This window comes from Calypte anna, chromosome 1 (genome assembly GCF_003957555.1).
Source record: "Calypte anna isolate BGI_N300 chromosome 1, bCalAnn1_v1.p, whole genome shotgun sequence".
Taxonomy (NCBI): domain Eukaryota; kingdom Metazoa; phylum Chordata; class Aves; order Apodiformes; family Trochilidae; genus Calypte; species Calypte anna.
Window position 1 is genome coordinate 147,439,323 of NC_044244.1, and position 16,838 is coordinate 147,456,160.

A 16,838-nucleotide genomic window follows, 5' to 3' on the forward strand; every position below is an offset into this window, starting at 1 on the left:
GTTCTTGTGCTGCAAACCCACCGCCCTGCCAGCTGCCTCCAGCCTCCCAGTCACAGTCCCAAGACTTCACCATAGTTAAAAATTCTATCTAAAAAAACCCCCAAAACTTCTACTGACTTGCTTATTTTTTAATAAAAGCAGCTTAATGCCCATTTGCTGCAGATGCTATCCCGCCCCTTAACAAAAAAAAAAAAAATTCCCATTGGCAAGCAACCAATACACAAGAACATCTACAAAGAAGCTGTTACAGTTTATCCATGGATTAAGGTCATTAATAGCACTCGGTGACATACTGGGATGACTCCAAAGGTGCTGTATGTCCTGCTGGCTTGCAGGACATACAGAATGTAATCCCCCCTCACAAACGTTTCTACTGAGTTACTTTCTTGCAAATTGCCAAAAGAACAGAAGAAACCAAGAAATCCAGAAGATGCCTAGCACAGTAATTTGCATTGCACCAAAATAAAATTAACATTTTCAAACACCACTGAATTTTTTTTTTCTCCTTCACATTGTTGTTTTCACAGTAATGAAATTCTTGGTGAGTAACAGAGATGTTGGTCCAAATTTTTTGAGCTAAGTTTGAAAACCAAGCCAAGACATTCTCCCATTCCCAGAAGACAAAGCCACAACTGAAACTTTCACAATAAAATCTGAAGAGCTCATTTTTTTACGTTAATTATTTATGTGAACTAAATTTTTCCCTTCTGTTAACATGAGAACACAAATGTATCATCACAGAAAACACTATGTACTCCCCAAACCCCACGGGGCCATTAATCTTCTTTTATGCAGTACACACAGTATGTTCACAGAACTTTAAAAATAGTTTTCTAAAGTGTGCCTGATGTTATTAGCAAGTCAGAAGTTTGATGACCTAACAACATAATTGCTAAATATCTTTCAAAGGACAGAATTCCTTCGCTCTGTTCAAAACTTACACTACTATCTGTACCATGCATATATGTAATTATCAATGCTATTAATTTATCAGAGCCTCCACAATACCAAGAGTAAACAATCTGTTCCAGTGTCAAAACTGAAGTAATGAATAGACTTTTCTTAGCTCTGTTGATTTGAACGAAGGAATCAGTACTCTTTGGATATGATTTGCTTCATTAGGACTCTGGTAATGGTCTAGCACTCTGCCACTGTGTATTTTCATTTGTCATGAAACAATAATTCATAAAATACATTGAGGAGAATACAACTATCCTACCAGCTGTAGGCAATCCTGTATCCCACAGTCACGTGCAATTTCTGTAAACAACATACTGACACTATAATATAAAATAAAACCCTCATAAAGAAATCTTTTCAATGTTTCCATATATAAAAGTTATGACATTTGTATTAATATACAGTTTACCAAGAACAAATCACTCTGATTAACCTGGTTTATGATGAGTTATAACTCATCATCTCACATCTTACTTTTAGTAAATGTAGTAGCATTTTCACTACACATGCAATTTCTTTTTTCCTTACCTTTAAGGAATCAAAGCAGGCAATAACTCTTCCATTTTCAACCTGGCAACTTTTAGGGGGGTGTGCAAATTTGCATTCTTCATCAGAGCGTGAGCAAGTTCCCCTCTGAAACTGCCTGCACACTTCTAATGTTAGCCATTTTGTATCTCTTACAGGAGCAACATTCAAAGCCATGGTGAAAAGCTGATTCTGAATTTGTAAATTGATGTCACGTGAATTATGCTGAAGAAATTTCCAAAACAAAGGAAAAAAAGAACCAACCCCAAACCAAAACAAAAGCCCCAACCAACCAGATAATAGAATAATAGATAATAACTAGAAAATAATTTCAATTCCAGTGGAAAAGAAATTAAAAAAAAAAAAAAAGAAAAAGTGGGGGATGATTAACGATGTCCAACGCACACAAAGCAGAATAAACAATGTTTCTCAGCAAGCAGTCATTCATAAATCATTAAGTCCCACTTGTAGACTTTTGGCTGGGAAAAACCATGCTCAGTTGCATTTCTGTCCGTAAAACATGTGAGCTTGTTGATTGTATCACAGATGCACCAGTTTTAAACCAATGTTCTTCAGTGAAATGGCACTCCTTGATAGAATGTTAGTTCTCTGATGGTCGCTTGCTGGTATTGACCACCCAAGAAAAGCAATACAGCTGTTTGGTCATATCCTAGGAATAATAATAATTCTTCTTCGCCTCTTTCTGCTTTCAGTTTCCCATCAACTAGTTGGCAAATGGAGACAGATGAGGTATCTTCTGCCAGGTATAAGGTGAAGGCAATGTCTGGCTGGCAAAGACGAGTTTTTGAGAAGACAGGCGTAGCAGTCCTCGCTCATAAAAGTGACTTGACAAAGGCACTTTTAAAGTCACTGACCTGACAAAACAAATAGAGTATCAGTTCATGTGCAACTCATTCAAGTTAACATTATGAAAACTGCCATCCTTTTTAATCAGATTATTATACTGCCAGCGCTCACTTCTGTTTCTTTTTCCTAAACAAAATCAGATTCCTTCGTGAAGTTACAGATGACAAGGGAATAACCAGTTGAAACACGTATTGCAGTAATATTCTAGGCAGCAATCCAAAAGTTGGGAATTATTTAAATAGATGAATGTGGCAGACACAATAATTAGGCATGCTGCTTGTGAAACAATTCAATCTAATGTGCTTCGTCTCAACAACAATATACAAGAACCCGTTCCCACTCATTTATCATTTGGCCCTCTAGATTGTGTTATTACATTATAAGATGTTACTTGTTCTTTCTCAGAAATAAAGATGGCAATACTCTGTTTGGATTTTCTGTCTCTTTACCTCTATGTTTCTCAAGGGAAAAATAAAATAGACCAAAAAAGTTGTAATTTCAAAATTACAGGAAAAAAAAAAATCCTTCCATATCCAGAAAATAGTCAGCTTCCCTGTTAAACTAAAGGCTGTTTCATAAAGGCTTCATAAAAAGGACTCCCCACTCTAAGTCATCATCCTCTAACAAGTTCTTACTAACATTAAGCAGTCTTTATTTAAATTTTCCTTTGAAGAAATTAGCTTTCATGTACCTTTACAAATACATGGTTCAGCATCTAAATCTAAGACTTAAAGAGGGAACTTAAATATTTAGGGACTATAACATACCTAGAATATTTTTATACATAAACAGGCTTGAAAATCAAAGGGTTAGATATTACAAATATTTTTAATAAATGACTATATTTTATATGCAGATGGTGAAAACATGGATGTGAAGTTTCCTTCTATTCAGCTTCAAAGGAACACAACTTTTACTTTTCAGATACCATCCAGAAACAGTTGACGGATTATTTTTGTGCAAGATTAAAGAACGGAGGAAGGAGTGGAATAAGTGAGGTTTTGAAACGCTTCAATAAAAATAGCGCTAAAAACATTGTCAGCTTTTCCATGCCAGAATAATTACCATTCTGTGCTCCAATTCATCTGATTTAATTGAAGTCAGTATTGTTACTAATGCAAGTAAGAATTACTCACACACAATTTCAGGAACAGATCTCAGTTCTGACTTGCAGGTCTTCACTTCAAAAGGTTTTTCTGTTATTTAGTAATGCTCACAGAAAGGGATTTACTACGTGACTGATACCTACACCAAAATTTGCTACTGCTAGCAGGAATAAAAGTAGTGTAATACCAACTGCTCAAAAATTCACTTTCAAGTCCAACACCCAATAAGATGTGTCCAGATGGTACTTAGCTAGCTCTACCTGGTCATCAAGAACAACAAGTAGCAAGAGAATTAGTACATTTTAAAATATTTCTGTGTAACTGTAGTACATGTAGGACATGAACTAAATATTCCTCAAATTAAATATTCCAGAGTTGTCCCACAGCATCGATGAAGAGTGAGGTACAGATGAAACTATACAGAGAGGTAAGAAAATACTCATAATTGATGAAAAAGACGGAGAGGGGGGCAAGACAAGGAGAACCTCTCCACAAGAGCTTGTTGGGCTGATGATTTAGCTGGCTGAACGTAAAAGAGAAAATATTCTCCCCAGAGCCTCCCATTCCAATTCAGAAATGTCAGTAGTGGTTTTCAGTAATAGATGTAGGAGACAGATAGGAATTTGGGGAAAAGTGTAAATGTTATACTGCACACTGGTGAAAGTCATGAGTAGTAATGCTCTGCTGGGCTGCATAGTACTAAAAATGACAAAGTCATTCCTCAACTAGTAGGTGTTAAGACTGAAGAAAACCAGACTTTGCACATGGCAGCAAAGCAAACAGCATGTGTTATGTAAATGGCAGTAGCCATGGTTATAAACAAAAGTGCACAACAGCATCACATACAAGATTTGTGAGTATGAAGCAAGAATTATTACCAACAAAGTGTTTGGGTAAGGGAGAAGTGAAAATTAGCATCATCCTATTTCCCATCTTCTTACTACATTGACATGTTCTAAATAAAGAGAAGCATGAAAAACTCTCTCAAACATGGGTGTCTTGTCAAAAATAACACCACTATCTGATTTCTCAAAAAGACACTGAGTACTTCAGCAGTTTCTACTGATGCAGGCTTAGGAGAGACAAAACCAAGACTTTTCTGAAGGAGGTCATGCTGTCAGTAGAAGGCAGGTGCAAACATGGTGGGGACAGAAGAACCTGGAGCACTTAATCCACACCACTTTCATGGCCTGTGTGTTCACAGCTGCCATACCTCCTTCACCAGAAGTGTGAAGGAAAAGGTGCCACTGGGAAAGCCTGAATGTGAGAGGGGAGCAATACAAGGAGGAAGAAGAAGAAAGAAACTGGAAGGGAAAAAAAAAAAATCCAGAACAACTATTGGAGGAACCAAGGAAACAACAGTTCAAGACATTAGGAGAGAGCTCAAGAGAATGATGGAAAAAGAAAGAGGAAGTAGAAAGTAGGAGAGTGAAAGGCTGGTTTTGGAAGAGAAAGGAAAACATATAAATTAGAAAAAAAACCAACCAAAATTTTAATTCTTAAATAACACAATTGTTATTAAATAAAATGGTACTCTAGCGCACTAGGAGCCCTTGAAAAAGGTTCTGAGGAAAACTAGGCAGTCAGTATCCTTAGGAGTAGCAAGGACTCAAAAGCCCCTGCCCTGTTACAAACCAGATGGATCTCTCAGATGGAAAATAAGAGCTTTTGCTACACACAAAATACAGGTCGCTTTGGTACAGTGGCTTTACTCACCAGACAGATAAGATGGATTATGTAGTATCTGTCTAATGGAGAAGATGAAGCTTCTTGGACATGTTGCATTCATGCTTCAGTTTCACAATGAAAATACAGGTATTACAGGACAGACAGCTACTGAACCCTTAGCCTTAAGGCCAGGGAAGAGCATCCAAAACCCAATAAATCAAATCTCTTGTTTGCAGCTGCACAGTGGACTCCACTTCTGAAGCACCCAGGACACAGCCATACATTTAGGAGACACCAAAAAGTAATACAGTCCAAAAGACTGTGGGACTTTTCTGCAGTTTTTCCAACTAAACCTCACTCTTACATTCTTTTAAAATGTCATTTCCCCTGATTGTTTGTGCTTTAAATAGCATTCAAGGCCTCCACAGTGAAGAGAAGCTCCACACCATAACCCCACAAGGAGACTCCAGCATTGCTTTCATTTCCAGCTACCTCCCATCTCCTTGACTCCCCCGCACTCTCTTCTCTTGCCCTCCTCCCTCAGGCTCTCTGCTGAGGAAAGCAAGGCTGCTGTTTAATCCTGGGCTAAAGCTGGATTCGTTTATGATCCGCCTCCCCAGGTGCAGAAAAAAGCCAACTCAGCAGCATACAGTGCTCAGTGTCAACTCCACCAGGATGTGCCCACCTGCCTGTGGCCAACACGTGACTGAGCACGGAGCAGACACGATGAGGCGTGAGGGCATGGGCTGCTGTCCCCCCCCCTCCACGGCTCCCCACCTGCGGCAGGACTGGCTCCTGGTTCCAAGCACTTGGAATTATGATGCTGAATCCCAGGGGACATGTTCCCTGTCCCTGGAGAGCAAGGCTGACTCTCAGTCATCGCCCACTAATTTAAGCCCCAGTGTGCAAAAACTCCCGCTAACCAATACAGAGAGGATCTTATTTCAAAAGACACCAATGTGAATGGACACACATGTCATTTTACAGATAAATATTATGACAGTCAGCACGTTTGCTCGTCATATTTGAAGAAATTACATTCTTAAAGAGAGAATATGTAAGAGGTCTTCATGTGGTGGATAGGCCTTTCTCACTCCATCAGCCCATCAGATTAAGAAACAGGAAGAAAAAGTGATGCGATAGCACAGTGGTATCATTCATCAGTGAGCACTAAACCAGCTTCATATTATTTTCTTGAATCTATTTCTAACATACACATTTTTGATAGGTAGGTACTACCTATCTATCTTACTTAGATATCTAGTAAGACTGGACAATGTACAGTAGAGTTTAGTAATTGCATCCTCTTTGCATAGTTTGGCTATATTACAGGATTAAACCAGAATCAAGCTTCTGGTTCTTTTCCAAACTGTTGTGAAGTCACAAAAATAATATTCTCCATATTTTAGAAACCAGAGAAAACAAGACAGGCTTCTCTGAAACATGATGACAAATATAAATGCAAAATCTTTCTGCAGCTGTAGCGTTGTTAAGAAAAAACAGTTACAGTAGAGAGTGATGAATGCATTTTATTCCACAAATTTCAAATGAAACTTGTGAATGTTTCTTCAATAATTCTGAGGGGTTTTTTCCACTTTGTTAAGATGTTAAACACCTTCCATGTTGCAGCAAGCCATCTAGTACTGCTCAAATGAGGAAGAAACCAGAACTGCCCTATCAGAGAAGCAGCCCACTAGTTTGCCAAAGTGTCCAAGAGCCAAAAGTACTAAAACTCTAATCCCAGTTCCTCTATTAATTCAAACTGACCTCTGCTGAAGTCAAGGGTGCCCTGAATTACAAAAGAACCATTATTTATTTTATTTGCTTGACCTGCAGATAACTATTGCAACATTGCTCTTTGCCTGTTATACAACCGGACATGAACACTTTCCAACTGTAATTCAGAAGAACACTTTACCCAGAGAGGATCTCAACTATTTCAGGTAAGCTGAGAGAAGTCCAGGGACAGGTTAGAAAATGCTGGTCTGTTTTATATAAACTGAGAATGCCCTCCAAGTATCAGTTTTGCTAAATGAGCCATATTCTCCTTGTCAAGATCACTAATGCGCCAGGTTCAGGCTTTTTAGTATGTCCCATGCTATTTACAGCACAACAATGAGCTTCTTATTAAAACCTGCCAGTTCACTTTGAAGTTGGCTTTATGATATAATAACACTAATGCCCTTTGTCCCCAGGCAAGCAGGTGAGGAGAAAGGTTTACCACTGGCTGTGACACAACATACACAGCCTGGGATCTTTTCAGGGATCCACAGTACTACTTTGCTAATGGACTGTGAAACATTTCTACTGAACCTAAAGTCTGTAGACGACAGGAGTGCACTAGAGTATTTTCTAACATCAAAGTGCTTCGAAGTCATGCTGATATAACTAACGCTCATTATGCCTCAGTTAAAATGCAACTGCAGAAAAACAGTTTTTCTTCAACTAGCAACTTTTTAAAAAAATAAATTTTAACAAGTATATTCATCCCAGTCCACTTAACCTTTTCTCCTCTCTTGGTCTATTCCTTCTTTCACAGTTTGGAACGTAAACACTTTTTGTTTCTAAGCCCAAAGAAAACTCATTGCATTCTCTAAATGTACAAATTTCATACATAAAATTCTGCTCCTTACCTTGACAAGAGGGCAAAAGCAATTTCTGTTTCAGTACCCCTGCAAGCAGAGTTAATCATCCCCGGCAGCAATGACGTTATCACTTGGCCTCTTGTGGACACAAATGTTTTGCTTTTGGCAGAGAACACCACATAATAGCTATTAATCAAACACAATTCCTCAGGGGAGGGTACCCTAATGCATTAGAAGCTTCTACTCACACCCAGCTGCAGCTATGTATTGTATTTTCTTATTTTTTTTCTTACGGCTGTAAAAATATTTATAGAAAAGTGTGCTTATGTACTGTGAAATTTTTATAGACTTGCATGGAGGGAATGTGTGATCAAATGACTGTTCTCACCTGCCAGAGGACCAAACATGCTGTTACACAGGAGAACAAATTAAAAGAGCTCAGGCTGTCGTCAATTTTCTATTTTTTTCTACTCCAATTTTGCACTAAGCCCAGACGGCAGAACACTTACTGAGTTTATGTGACAAACAGCATCCTTTTACACTGAAAGACCAGGATAAATCTGCCTAATCTAAGGACTCCATGTAAATTATGTTGAACCTGCAAGCTGAAAATATGTTTAATAAGACTGCCAATAGCATTACTAATAAAATACTCCTAAAATTACCAGGTCTGGGAAGTTGCATGGCATATCCAAACAAAGCTCCTGAGGTGAGGGCAGCAAGAGCAATACCTAATGCTATTAACTCCGACTGCCTCTCCAGCACTAAATTCAGCACAGATTCCCTGCACAAGATCCAAGATAAATAAAAATCTGACATAAAATAGCAGCATTTTTCTGTGCTGCCTTCTCCAGCTGCAATTTACCTGAGAACAGCACACCAAAGTAAAAAAGGATGACTTTAGCAGGTCAGCCAAAAGGTCCATCTTGCTCAATATCCAGCCTTCTACTGTGGGCAATACCAGATGCTTAGAGTGGAGTGTGAAACCAGGGCAGGTAGAGTGGGATAATTTTCATTAATCTTCTCCCAGGCTCCAAAACCCTGTGACTGATGTCTTTGTATTTAATAGGTCTTGGATTATGCTTCCATGGATTTGCCCACTTCCTTTTCCAGTGTTGCTCTGATAAAAGTGTCTTTCATCATCATGTGCATGGGAAGTAGGATACCAAGAGGGAGCCTGACTGGTTTTCAAAATTGTTCACAAAAGATTCAGCTCTTGGGAGACGAACATGGATATGGGGGGAAACAATTTGGGACTTCAGAGATTTTTAAAAATTTGAAAACAGCAAACGGAGAGGGTAAATAAACTGACAGATTACAAATCCCCTTAAGTAAATCTGTGTTGTTTCTATATTTTTATTACCCCTGAATGGGTTGAAATAGAAGAAAGAATGTGTCTTTTCCTTCCAGGGAATGCAGAGCTTGGAGGAAAGCATCTTTAAAAACTACCAGAAGAAGAAGAAGCACCAAGATCCCTTCTGCTGCACCTCAAGCTGTATCACCAAGGAGTGTTCCCAGAAACAATGCTTTCTTAGCAGTCCAAAGGAGAAGGAGAAAAACCCAAGAGCATGCCCAAAGCAGCACAAGAGAGGCACTCCAGTTGCATTCTGCTATAACTGGAGCATTTCAGAACCATCTCAAACACATTTTGGAAGCAGCAACTCATCACGATTGGAAAGTGCTTCCAGGAGGGACAAGAAAAACACCTCAGTAGTGTCTTAACTTTTCACAGAGCTGCCCAAGGAGCTTTCATCAGCACCCATTTTATCACAAGGATTCAACTCCTTTTCCACTCTTCATTAGTAGAATGCATGCAACAACAGTTTTACTTCAAGCCTAAAGAAAACTTCATGAAGCAGAATGTATGCAAGTGCTTTACTTCTTACATATCTCACAGGACATAATGCAAATCCAGATTAAGCATCTATGTCAGAATACTTTAGTCTTGCAGCAGTTAAAAGGACAGAACAGAAACCTAACTTTCAAGTCACCTATGGAATAGCATATTGTTAGAAAGTACCTCATTTTATTTATTTAAAATAATGTTTTATGCTAACATCCGTACAGGAATGTTTTATACAAGAGAAGTTGATATCTCCCACTAAAATCCATTTTTCAAAAACGTTTCCCAGTCAAGGAAAAACCAGTAATGACTTCTTTTTGGCAGAGCATTGGAGGAAAAAAAAGAAGCAGCATTCAACAGGTTATTTGGTTTCTTCTGAAGGCAGGTTGCCTTCTCGTGTTTTGAATACAGATTTCTTCCTGCCTGATTATCTTTGGCTCCCCAAGAAAAAAACAGAAAAATATCTAATCAAGCTCTATGTGATGAGACAGTAAAAGACGTTTCAAAAAGCATGCCCTTTATTTGTCCACAAAAAACCCAAACAAAACAAGCCAAAAATAAACAAGAAAAAAAACCCACCACAATTTAAAACTTCAGAGGCTTCCTGTGTTGTGTTTGACAATACATAACAAATTTATTTTCCCTGGAATAAAATAAATTTGCATTTAGTGAACCACTATTCTCTTGTCAAATAGGTACTATAAACTCAGAGAGAGAGCACTTTTCTTCTAAAATTGTTTTTGCAACTGATGGGAGACAAACAAAGAAGAGCTCTTCTCCAAGTACTTGCAGTTTCTGGTGAACTTGTGCTTTCCTGGAAATCCTGAAAACTTCTGTTTAATTCTGAGGCAAATAATGGACTTAAAACTGGAAGAGCAGCAAAGTCTGCAGATATTGCCTCCCAGAGAAAACACATTTTTCTCATGTCTAGGATGACAAATTTTGGGTCTGGCATGCAGTTCTGTTACTAAGTTTCCTTTTTGCTTGTGCACCAGTTGAAAAACACTGTCCCGATGAATATGGGTCATATTGATCTGTTGTTTTAATTTGTGTAACATGTCTTGCTCAGTGGAAAAAGCTCCCTACTCATTACCACTTGACAAGTTACTTTTTAACCCAGTTTCATTTTAGACTTTTTTTTTTAATTTTTTTTTTTTTATAATTAACAGCAGACAAAGCACTTAAAAACTAAACCAAAGCAAAACAAAAGAGAACAAATACCAACCCAGAGAAGATAGGCAGGAACAAACTCAGTTTATTAGCCTACAATAATGATATTGGATAAACTCATGCTCACTTTTGATGCCATATTCCTTATTTCAGTTGTCTACAACATCAGAAATGGACATAAACTACATTCAGATTTCTGTAAGGAAAATATCCAAATTCACCAGTGTCTTGTAAAAGAAACTTCGGTGTACAGAGTATTCCTTTTCATTTCTGCTGGCTCCAAAGTTGGAAAGGGAATGGATTCAGACAGCAGCACTGACTAGTCAGGCAGTGTCAGTCCAGTACTCTTATGTCTTAGAGCCAGGTATGCCCCCACCTTGACATTTTTCTAAATAGTTAAAAAATTCCCCTCTATTTTAACTCAATTATTTAATATTGAGAGAGAGAGAGCAATGAAAAAGTCTTCACTACTCACTAAGTCTTGTTGAAAAATTTCCCAAAGGAAATCCCAGACTCTCAATGTATCCTTGAAAATACTAGGGGAAAACTATTTTAGCACTGCTGAAACAACTCCACCTCAATGCTTTCTTTTCATACGGTTGAATCATTTTCTGGTAACTTAAACATTATCATGGGTAAGCACACAATTTTTCAGGAACATATCATATTTTTTTTTTTTTATCCAGGAAGTTGAAAAAGAGTTCTTTCATCCAACTGACACAGAGAATTGCGGTGGTTTTTTCAGTGAAAAAGAAATAGATTCCTGGGGAATGTTTTGGCAGAGCACTTTTCCAGACCTGTTTCTACTATCTCTGCTTACCTATAGCTGCAGAGCTTTCTCCCTCCTGCCGGGCAGGGCAGTATTGCTGAACACAGCCAGCTCAGAACCAGCGCTTGCAGAGCAACCGATACACTCATGACACCGAGTACAAGCAACTGGCTTTTGGCAGAGTTTTCTGCCCAAAATGCAGCAGAAAATTTGGTCTGGTTATAATAAGTCTTGACAGTTTTGTCCTTTCCAAAGGTTTAATTAATTTGTTGTACTTCAAGTCTCTAATGTGTATTTAAAGCCACACATTGTTTTTCACTCTGTGTTAAACTGCAGTTCAGAAACTTCCTCTAACCCTGCATAAATGTCACCTTGATAGATAGAACTGTTTCTGAAAGATAATGTCAAATTTCCTGTGCTACAAAGCCAATACATGGCACAAAAATATTTTCGATTTGGTCAAGTAAATAACATCAACAATATACAGATATTAAGAACTGTCATTTATAAACATAGAAAGTGGACTGCTGTCATGCTTACACACATTTTTATTCCAAAAAACAACTTTTCAAAAATTAAGAGATTTCTGTGTTGAATGTTCTTCATTTTAATGCAATGTTTGCTCATTTTGTAAATAAGAGATTTTTATATCTTCTAACCTTCAGCCTAGGTACACACACAAGCCCCTGAGACTGGATAGGACTTTTCATGCAATGTTTCCAGGGCAAAGCAAAGGATACAACATGAAAACCAGACCAGAAAACAGAAAAAAAAATCCCAAACTAATTAAACAACTGTCTAAGTCAGAATTACACCCCACAGTAACACTCTCCAATTTTATGAGCTGCACAGTATACGCTGCCAATATTGGGTTTTGCAGAGACACTACTTTATTACAATGCATAGACTCAAGAAAGGTCCTTCCCCACATTTATCCCTCTGCCCATCATCTGAAACAGCAGTAACCATGGTATCACTTTGTAACAACTGAACCAAACTGCCTGTCCACTACCAAAAAACCACTGGAAAACCACTATTAATACTCTAAAAAGACAGCACAGGGAGAGACTAAAAAGATGCAGTGGTATCCTGGTTTTATGTTTTAGGGATTTCTAATGGACAAAGTTCACTAAGTTTACATATTAGAAGGGTTTGTTTGTTTCTTTAAAAATATAATTATTAAGGTTTTGGAATGTTGGACAGAAATCCAGAATTTAAGGTCCCAATTTTTTTCTTGCTGTATTGTTGCCAAACATTGACAGACAGATTTTAAAGAAGAAATGTGCTGATTCACAAGGCACAACACAATCTAAATTTATAATTGCTGCACTGGAGTCCATATAGGCACACAAATAAAAACTCTAGTAATTTCAAATCAGAAAAGTAAAAACTTGCTTGCCATTTTTAAAATCCTATCAATCATTTTTACCTTTTAGTGAAGCATTCCAAAGATGAACACCATTCACCTTTCCCCTAAGTGAAGCCTGCTGACATTTTGATGTCTGGAGGCCAGAAGGGTTGAGATACTGGGGGCTATCTTTACCAAAGCAGACCATTACTACTAAGCCTGTCCTCTCTCTAAGAACAAAAGAAAGCACATCACCTATATTGATGCCTATAGCATGAATCCTGAAGTTAAAGGACCCACTATACAATCATACTGCAGCACATCTACCTCTCACCCATTTAACTGGAAGCCTGAAACCATCAAGTGCATTTCATAAAGCTTTATCACATACAAGTGTGTTTACAAGGATCTGTCAGTTTTTATTAAAGACCACAATTCTGGCAGCTGTAGAAAAGAGCTATAAAATACAAATCCTAAAAGCTCACAGTTAAGCAAAATAAAAGTAAATGAAACATCTCACCTTTGTAAGCTGATGATTTTTGTGAGACATGAATCTTAGAGTGTTAAAAGAAATTTAATTAAAAAGGCTAGCTAGAAGTGCTAAGCATTTGCAGATGGCATGAAGGCTGAAGTCAGATCAGAAATTCAAGGTCAAGAAATTCTACAAAAGCCCTCAAACCCAACAAACTCGCATGGTAAACCAGTATGCTTTTACTTCTAATCATCTACTGTAATTTTCATAATTAATTTTACTAACCAAGTTGTCCTTCTCTGCTTTGCAACTTAACTATAGGCAATAAAAGATAGCTTGCAGTTAACAAAATTTTTGCAAAGTCATACCTGAAGCCAACTGTGAAGAGTTACGAAAGGATCTTGTGATGAGTACACTGGATGACATAAGACTTTAAGATAAAGATAGGCAAAAGAATACAAATGAAGGGAAAACCCAAAAAGTAATGAACAATACACACAAAACACTAGGTTCAAACAAGACAGAGGAAAAGATCTTGTGGACATTATGGGCATCTTTATGAAGACTTCATCAAAATACTCAGCTATTAATGGAGTATAAAGCAAGCAGAACATTTGGCAATACTGAAGAAAAACTGAAAAGAATCATGCTACTATGTGGAGTCATGGAGATAAATGCTACTATGTGGAGTCATTCTTCAGAGATAAATCAAATTCAGATTGCCCCCATCTCAGAGAGATTACCACAGAGCTGGAAAAGAGAGGGAGAATAGCAACAGTACCATCTATCAAAAAGTGTACATATGTGAAGAGGCAATGGTGACGCTTTTAACAATAGAAAGAATGACATCCATGCAGACAGACAGTGTGGACCACTGAATTTTGACTAGGAAGCAAGGGACACTTGGAGAATTACCAGTCAGAAAACCATACAACAGATATCTTTGCATATGCCGGGCAGCTAGAGTGTGAAGTTAAATGGCAGGTGACTCACTGAAGGTACAAATTTAAAATAACTTTTCCAGCTCAAGGTTGGATTAATTAAACAGTCATCAGAATCACTGATGGCTACTACATTCATGGCTGAGAAGTAAAGTCTTCCTCTGAAAGCCTCTCACTCCTGGAGACTAACAGCTTGTCCCCACACCATGCAAAGCATATATTCCTGTTCTTGGCTTATCCTTTTGTCTTCTTTGCCTTGGGATGGCAGCTCTGTACAAGCAGCCTTATCTTGCACCAGGGCTGGCTATAGGTCCATAGGGATGTGCTGATCCTCAGGCCCTCATAGGAGAAACTCAACACTTTTAACTCCTATTTCAAACAAGCAGATTTTGGAGATGGGTACTTGCTCATCCTATCTTCAGGCACGCAAATGCATCACTGGCAACCAAAAAGCACAATCTCCTTCATTTTCCTCATGCTAAAGGGGAGACAGGCACCTCCAAAAGACAATTCAGAATGTGAAGGCACAGCTTCATCTCCAGGGACCACCACAAAGCCACAGACCTAACAGAACAGACACATGATCACAAGGACAGGCAGATCACACAAGTAACTGTGCTACCTGCTCTGCACTCCAAATGGATGACTTAACAACTTGGGAAGGAAAAAAAAAAACCCAGCAACTCCTTCAAGAAACACATTCCCTTGCCCTTTTCAGCCCACAGAAAAGGCTGTGTTCCCTTGGCCTTCTCTCCCTTGCCACGGGGAGAGAAGGCAGGACAGAAGGGAAGTGAGAGGAGGGGGCCTGGATCCCTTGCATCTTACAGAAGTATCTAACCACTTCCAGCTCCATGAGCAAGGTTCAGGAGAAGGATTTAATTCCAGGTATTTCTCTCCAGTTTCTCCCCTTGAGATGTATGTGTGGCTTCTTACCACTTAGGACCTTTTACACCAAGGATTAAGCTGCTGGTTTTTCCCCTGCTGGCGTTTCCACTTCAAAGAGCTGCTACTGTGGACATCAAAGCCTTTGAAAGTGGCCTCACTATACAAAGTCATGAGCATCAATTGAGGTCTTAAAAAAACAAAAAACAAAAAAAAAGGAAAAAAGCCAAACCAAAACGCTTGCTTTATAAACACATCAGCACAAACACTTTCAAAGCTTTTTGTGCCTTCCCCACTGTGTCAAAAAAAAAAAAAAAAATCTTAAGAGTTATTTTGGCTTCCCCACAACCTCTTGGATTTATGGCAATCAAGTAATCCAGCCCCAAAGCACATCCCGGGATTAGCAGAAGGGGACTAAAATACCTAAGTGATCTGAAAAGAAAAAAAAAAAAATAAACAGACACGGATAAAAAAGTTTCTGAACACAAGCTCTGGAGCTCCAGGAGAGCGGCGCGCCGTGCTGCCGGTGTGCGTGTTCAGCATGCCAATGAGGACTGCAGCACTGCAATCCCCAGCATCAGCAGCCCATGCACTGCCCTCCTCCTCCCCTAAAGTCCCTTTGCCAGCTACAGCAGCTGACCCCAAGGTCCCACTGATTTTGGGCCACGGGGCAAGGAGATGAAGGTGGGAAAGCCAGCGTTGGTCTCTCCGTGGTGGCAGTCAGAGCCCATAGCAGGGGATGCTGTGCCACGGGTGAAAAGGGCTGCCAGGGAAATCCCCTCCACGTTATCACAGCCTTTTAAATAAATAAAAGTGAGGCAGTGCTGGATTCCTGAAGCATTAACTGGGCACAGAGGGTCTGCTCCTGCCAGGAGTGCCCATGCCACCAGCAGTACAGCTTGATGTGTTTGCTGACAAACCAGTGAGGCTCTAGGCTGGAAATAAGCATATAGCTGCTGGTAATAGCACTGCAGACTGTCCCAAAAGGCAAAAGGAATACCCCCCCAAAAAAATCATAAAAATGGACTAAAACTAGGCTTTGATATCCTACAAGGCAGCCGCTTGCCTCACCTCAGTATCCAAGAGGAGTGTCTCACAGAGCTGCCAGGGGAGAGCAGTAAGGCATAGAGCCAATACACTGAAACACAGAATTAAAAATCATCCTTCTGAATACTTGAAAATAAACAGAAATCTTGTCACCTTGCAGTTTAAGGTTAGTTTTGGATTAAGTTCGGTACACTGCCGTGATACCTACAAAGGGCAAAAATCATGACAGATTCAGGAAGCTAGGGGCTGGGGGAAGCAGGGGGGGAGGGAGGCAGGGATGGGGACTGAACCATTTGGTATAGCTGAACAGTATGTAGCAAACTATTTGAAAAAAATTAAAAAAAAAATAAAAACAACAAAAATCCTCAGAAACTCAGGAAAAAAAGTATTCAGTCTGGATGGGAGAGAACTCTATAGGGTTAAAAAAAACAACTAAAAAATTGCTAGGCATAAAAGTGATCACATATAAAAAACAATGAAAAGTTGCCCTCAGAATTCACAAAAAGGAAGAAGGCACTTACGATTGAGTCTTAGTGTCCTTCTATAAAATGACAGAGGGAAAACATTTATGTATTTTTCCTTACCCATGTTTTCCTATTGTCAGAGGCTCTGTACTGTCTGCAGGAGATAAGATCTTACACCACATGAGCCTCCA

General features: G+C 38.9%; 1 protein-coding gene across 11 annotated transcripts in view; it reads right to left on the reverse strand.

The window, feature by feature from the left end:
- MBNL2 (muscleblind like splicing regulator 2) overlaps positions 1 to 16,838 on the reverse strand; it is a 105,727-nt gene that overhangs the window by 67,424 nt on the left and 21,465 nt on the right. For 9 of the 11 annotated variants that reach the window (XM_030450122.1, XM_030450089.1, XM_030450095.1 and 6 more), the window contains exon 2: positions 1,489 to 2,360. The exons of 1 other annotated variant lie outside the window; for it this stretch is intronic. In XM_030450122.1, the coding sequence (XP_030305982.1) occupies positions 1,489 to 1,662 (174 nt within the window). In that variant the 5' untranslated portion in view covers positions 1,663 to 2,360. Of the gene's footprint in view, positions 1 to 1,488; positions 2,361 to 16,207; positions 16,257 to 16,838 lie in introns of those variants that run through there. One more of the 11 variants, XM_030450081.1, reaches the window with a different exon arrangement.